This window comes from Lissotriton helveticus, chromosome 11 (assembly GCF_964261635.1).
Source record: "Lissotriton helveticus chromosome 11, aLisHel1.1, whole genome shotgun sequence".
Taxonomy (NCBI): Eukaryota; Metazoa; Chordata; class Amphibia; order Caudata; family Salamandridae; genus Lissotriton; species Lissotriton helveticus.
This window is the reverse complement of record NC_136072.1, coordinates 1,114,495,218-1,114,501,217: the sequence shown is the minus strand read 5'-3', so window position 1 is coordinate 1,114,501,217 and position 6,000 is coordinate 1,114,495,218. Positions and strand designations below refer to the sequence as shown.

At 47.0% G+C, this 6,000-nt stretch overlaps 1 protein-coding gene across 1 annotated transcript in view; it reads left to right on the top strand.

Annotated features, from left to right (window-relative positions):
- The first annotated feature begins 3,673 nt into the window (after positions 1-3,673).
- Positions 3,674-6,000, top strand: part of C11H22orf15 (chromosome 11 C22orf15 homolog) — a 116,376-nt gene continuing 114,049 nt past the window's right edge. Inside the window, exon 1 of the mRNA XM_078667820.1 lies at positions 3,674-3,894. Within this exon, the coding sequence (XP_078523946.1) occupies positions 3,870-3,894 (25 nt within the window). The 5' untranslated portion in view covers positions 3,674-3,869. The remainder of the gene's footprint in view (positions 3,895-6,000) is intronic.

Below are 6,000 nucleotides of genomic sequence, written 5' to 3'. Positions count from 1 at the left end.
TCTCTCTCAGTTGCAGAACATAACTATACTATCATACCATATCTAAGGGAATTATTATTGCACCAACATACAACAAAATTATGCCTAGTAATGAGATTGATGAAAAGGAACTAGGTAATCTCAACTTGGCTTTCCTATCAGACCACATTGCAGGATCTTTGGCCTATAAATTAACTCAATGTTGTGTTGTTTCCTTATTCCTAAACGTTTTTTAGCACTCAGTAACAAGCCAAATAACTGTAAATTCCTTTATAGGGACTTCATATGTTATAAGCTTCTGCTTAAAAATGAATTATCATCACAATCTATTTTCTGTCCACTCGTAGGACACGAGCTATTCACATATGACTAAACTATAATGTAATTTAAGTACAGCATTGAAAAATTACATTTAGCCATTTCTTTATGAAGACATGCAATCACAAATAATAATATTTGAGTAAGTCCCCACAAGGATGGTAACACATGTTCAAGTCCCCACAAAGATGGTTCTGTGCGCGCGATTAAAAAACAATATATTTGCAAATTTGAAGCAGGATCCCGTATTAGCAATTTTTTCTTAACATTTTTCTGTTATTGGTATATTTTTAAACAAATGGGAAAGGTTAGTCCCCACAATGCAGGTGTTCACACATAGTCCCCACAAGGATGGTAACACGTGTATGTGTGTGTGTGTGTGTGTGTGTGTGTGTGTGTGTGTGTGTGTGTGTGTGTGTGTGTGTGTGTGTGTGTGTGTGTGTGTGTGTGTGTGTGTGTGTGTGTGTGTGTGTGTGTGTGTGTGTGTGTGTGTGTGTGTGTGTGTGTGTCTGTCTGTCTGTCTGTCTGTCTGTCTGTCTGTCTGTCTGTCTGTCTGTCTGTCTGTCTGTCTGTCTGTCTGTCTGTCTGTCTGTCTGTCTGTCTGTGTCTGTGTCTGTCTCACGGGGGGAAAGCAGGCACAATTAGCCATTCAGCATGTCCGGACTGACTGGGGCATGTAAGTTAAGAGTGTTTCGTAACATCCAAAGCTCTTACCATTGTTTGTTTTCCTCGTGTAAACAGTATTTAATATTTTAAACATCCAATTTTCCTTTCTTTCTTGTCTTCTAGTTACAGGGTTTTGGTTTATTTTGCTTATTAATGAGACAGTTCTCTCGATTTCATATTTAGTCCGCTTGTACAGATTATTTTCTGAGGTTTTCTATACCTTAACTAGACCTGGCTGTGAAGGGCACACAGGCTGCACACACCAGGCAGGAGACACTTTTATTTGTTTCTTAAGGTATTTTGTTAAATTCCCAACCTTCTCTCGGTTCGAAAGAGTTTCATTCCTTCCACAAAATGTTTATTTTGTAGTAGCAGCTCGTCTCTCAATGCAAATAAAAGAAATGAGCCCCTGTACAGATTTTGCACACCCTACTGATGGTGGCAAGACTGGGCCAAGGCCTGCACGCCTGATTAATGTTTCCTGATTGTATAAATTCATTTGTATTGACAAATTAGCCACTCTCAATTGGATGTGCTTTTAAACAGAACAGCTTATCAACATTTGTTGACAAATGCATAATTTTGTCATCATGAATCCCTCAAATGGCAATAGGACTGGGTTGTTTGCTTCAATCCTTTGACAGCCACTTTTACGCCTCGACACTTTTACGCCTCACCACTTTCAAAAGTCACCATCCGCCACTGTCGGATAGTTTCCTAAGGGAGTCCTGGGTAACACGCATGGCAATAACCAATCCGGGATGATATTACTCTTTTCTGGGACTCTCTGGTAGCAGCATTAGAATGTTCTGAAGCATCCTCAAAAACAAAAACTTGAGGATTTCATAGCATTAACCTCTTGTTTGGTCGTCAATGCCTCATCCGCACTGGCTCCTAGGTATTCGCAAATTAAATGTTAATAAACTGAGATTTTTGCAGTAGAAGAAAACACTGAGCAATGGAAAAATAACCTATGGCCCAGGACCATGGGAGAAGCCGAGTCCCCAGCACCGACACTTACATCCTTAGGAGTCTTATGTATGCACATTTTTACCCTAAATTCCAGGTTAATGCAGTCTTTTTGGCATGCTTTTAGTCACAAAGACTTCTGGGAAAAGTCCTTCTATATTTCCCAATATTCATGCTCAGTGCTTTTGGAATGTGTTCCTTTGAGAACTGATTATTGTAACATTCTCAATGTTCCATAGCGCCAAGACGCCTTAGTTGGTGAACGAAAACTCATAAAGATAAATAAAATCACGCTTCTGCTTCTATGACCAAAAGTGCTGGATACAAACTACCACTTTTTAGGTCGAGCCTGGGCAGCACATGCGCTGCTCTGCAAGGCATACTATATTGAATTAGGGATTTGAAGCTCTGCCCACTCTCCACCCATATTTTTCGTTGGCTTGTGTCACTGTCCATTGTAAATACTGGCTTCTGATTCCTTAATCGCCTTGTTAATCCCTCTTTAGTACCGCCTTGTCTTTATTTGAAACCTCCCTTGAGGACTGGCCGTTTTACTTCTGTTGCTGCATGGTTTGTTTTATTTCCTCTATAAGCACTATTTTCTTTAATGGTTTTTGCCCTACTGCAGTCACAACGTGCTTTCCTTACATTCAGCACGCCATGCGCGCTTTCACTTTCCAAGCAGCCAGGACACCAGCGGCCGTTGCTTTGCAATGTCATAGATGTCCAATTTAGGAGAGTTTGAGCTATTGGCATTATAAATGCCAATCGCTTGAACTCTCGCACTTGCCAGACCTATTGCATTGCAAATATTTTTTTTTTTGCCAAAGCCCCCATGCCGCACTTTCACGTGCATCAAGGCAGCGCCCCTTCCTTTAAAAGAGCCATGTCTAAGGAAAGGTGCGTGGCCGCTATTTAAGTGAAAGCGTGGCATTGGGCTTTTACAAAAATAAGCATTTGTTTAACAAACAGATGCTTTTATTTTGTAAATGCGAGGCCTATTGCATTGCAAATGCTTGTTACCTACGTATGCATCCCTGCGTTTGTATAATTGTACTCTGATTGTCGGCAATCCATGTTATAGACCTCTACGCATGTATTTATTCCGTTTCATCAACATACTATGTATGCCCTAGTATTAATGATCCTAAATAGTATTCCTCTGCTGACCTTTGACCTTTGCTCTGTGCCCACCAGTCCAGTGCACCATTGCTCACCTGCAAGCTTTTTGTACTGCAATCCTCCGCAGATCTCCAACACACGCTGTACTCTACACCTTGTTTGCTTTGCTATGCACAGAACTCAACCCGTTGTTCCCTCCCGCCTGATGTTTACACACCCCTCTTCTTCGGTACAGCGCTATGAAGCCCTGCCGGATTTATTCTCAGCTCTATAAAATAAATAAATGTAGAAGCATGTCCATGCGTTGAAACCAAAGTCCCTTAGGGCTGTCGTGGAACCAAGAAGCACAAGCCAACACCAGCCCTGCAGACACTTTCCACCCTGAGCCCGGGGCTGCGTGCGTCCGTCCCCATCACCCCCATGGCTGCCGCAGTGAAGGTCTGGCCTCTTCTGTGGAGTCCCCGCGCATTCTTCGCGATCCGTTCCCCGTTGCTGGGAAATGAGCCTGTTAAACACAGGCCGGCTGGGGCAGCGCCCTCCCCTGTCTCCCGGGGCCTAATTACAGCCCTTTCCGGGCCGGCTTTGCCAGCTCCGGCTCGCTCTGGAGGTAAAACCCGTCGGGTGAGAAGGAGAGCAGGCTGCAGGCTGTTGGTGTGGAAACGGGTGCCGGGGAACGGGTCCGCCCTGCGGCCGGATGCTGATGGGAGGCAGGGGAGGTCTGGGCCGCGCACCGCCGAGGAGCACAGAGCGCCCTCCAAGGCTGAAGCGCAGCCAGGCCCCGCTCGAGATCAAGGCTCGCCCCCGGAGGAGACAGGATGTTTCTAACGGTGAAGTTTGGAGGTGAGTTGGAAGGGTGGGTGAAACTGGGGAAGGGCAGTGAATCTCCCTCGACAGCGCTTCTAAACCCGTGGCATGCCTGGTGCCATCCTCCGTGCTGCAAGCGGCGCAGTGCAGCATACCTCGAAGTCCATATTCAGATTAAAATAGACCTGGCGGTAATGCGCAGGTTGCAGGGACGAGACCTGTGTGTAATCTGAGGTTAATGCATTCGCTGTCGAGTCAACCTTTCATCCTTCCGCAGCTGATAAAAAAGAAGCCCCTTTTAATTGAGTTTATTTATTTATTTTTTATTTTTATGTAATGTGATTTTATTTAGCGCGAACTTTACCCGAAGGTGTCAGAGCGCTTTACATAAGAACGAGTTTCAATACATAAGGACTTTGGATTACATGCATTACATAAAAGATACAAGCAGAAAAAATTGCAAATGTACAAGTTGTTAAGTCACACAAGGAAGAGAGTCACTCAAGGAAGTGATACAAATGGATAAACTCTAAGCGTCACATAGGAATGGTAGAGAGTACAATGGTCTACAGCATATACTAGTGACTAGAGTTATCTCTATATACATATATATATATATACAAATAGTAGAATTGGGTGGGAGTAGGGAGGGTGGGAGGGATACTGGGGTCTGGAAAAAAAGGCAAATCAGAAACATTTGAGCATCGTCAAGTGGGAAACGAGGGAGAAGGGTAAAGGCAGAGGGAACGGACAAGATGGTGGGCCAGGGTGGGGAGAAAGAAGCGGCTTAGAGCAGCAGCAAACTGGCGATCAGGACAAAAGAAAAAATAATAATAATAATAATAAAGAAGTCCATGAATAGAGGAGCAGAGCAAAGGGGGGCAGCCACAGGAGCAAGGAGGGAAAGGGATTGGGGCACCACCGAAACCAAAATGAGTCAATTAGATGGGCAAACGCTCAGGGGCCACTGGGCAGCAGAGTTACCGAGGATGTTCAAAGGCACAGTCTCTGGGTCGCACGGGCAGCAGTGCCCCTCAGGCTGCACGCAGCACGCCAAATGTCTGTGGAAGTCTGCGTGGGTGCCAGAGACGCAGTCCAGGAAGGCCCCCCCAGGTTAAGACAGCAAAGAAAAGCCCGGGGGCGTCACGCAGTAGTGTCGAGATTCTCCCCGAAACTGCACCCCTGTACCTGGCAATACGGAAAGGCAACAGCAGCGGTGTGGCTGTAAGATGAAGCATCCTCATAACGCCTCTTGGTTATTTGGCATCCCTATGCTGAGGGCGAGACGGCTGGAAGGGAAAGTAGTAGAAGGGTGAACGCTGCAATACAGGGCCCACCAGTTGATGCAGAGGTTCAGCAGTGCGCAGATCGATCTGGCAGAGTCGGTGGTACCGGTGGTCTGTAGTCGCCGCCATCTTGGAACCAGGCAAGTCACGAGTTAGCACCATATGGTGAGTTCTGCAGAAGAGAACAGGGGTGCGCATTGTTACTCGCGCTGGTGCCCCCGGATCCCACCATACACCGGAAGATTCCAGGAGTTCACCATGCGAACAGCGGGAGTCAGCGGCCCAATGTCGCAACGGCGCCGCCATCTTAGGGTCAGGTGACGGATCGCATGGTGTCCCTGCCAGGTAAGCCTCTCGCCGAAGAGCAGGGATCACTTCTCTACACCTGCACTGGAAACCGGCTCACCTTGGGTGCGAGAGTCGGCGAGGAGAAACCCAGGTCCCGGAAGTGCCGTCCTCATCCGATCCAATGCTCGGGGTCGATCGGCAGCCGTCATTTTAGCCCACGGCCCTGAGTGATAACAACATCTAGTTACAGCGTTGTGTGGGGACTCGCAGCGCTGTATGTGTGTCTGAACAGGCCTGCTTCGGTGTGCTGGTCGCCCGGAGTGTACCTGCATCTGTGGTCCGTGCTCCGATGCCCAGTGCGCGGGCCCAGTGCTGCAAAAAGACGTCTGCTGGTACAGGCACATCCATGTACCTGCGTGCTTTGCTTTCTGACTGTAAGTTACAAGCAAGTCACTTGCGACACGCACCCGCAGGAGCAGAGGAGCCCCACATGGCATCATCTCAGCCCCTCCAGTGCATGCAGGCAGTCTCCGGAGCAGAGACACTCTTACTCTATACACAGACGTCC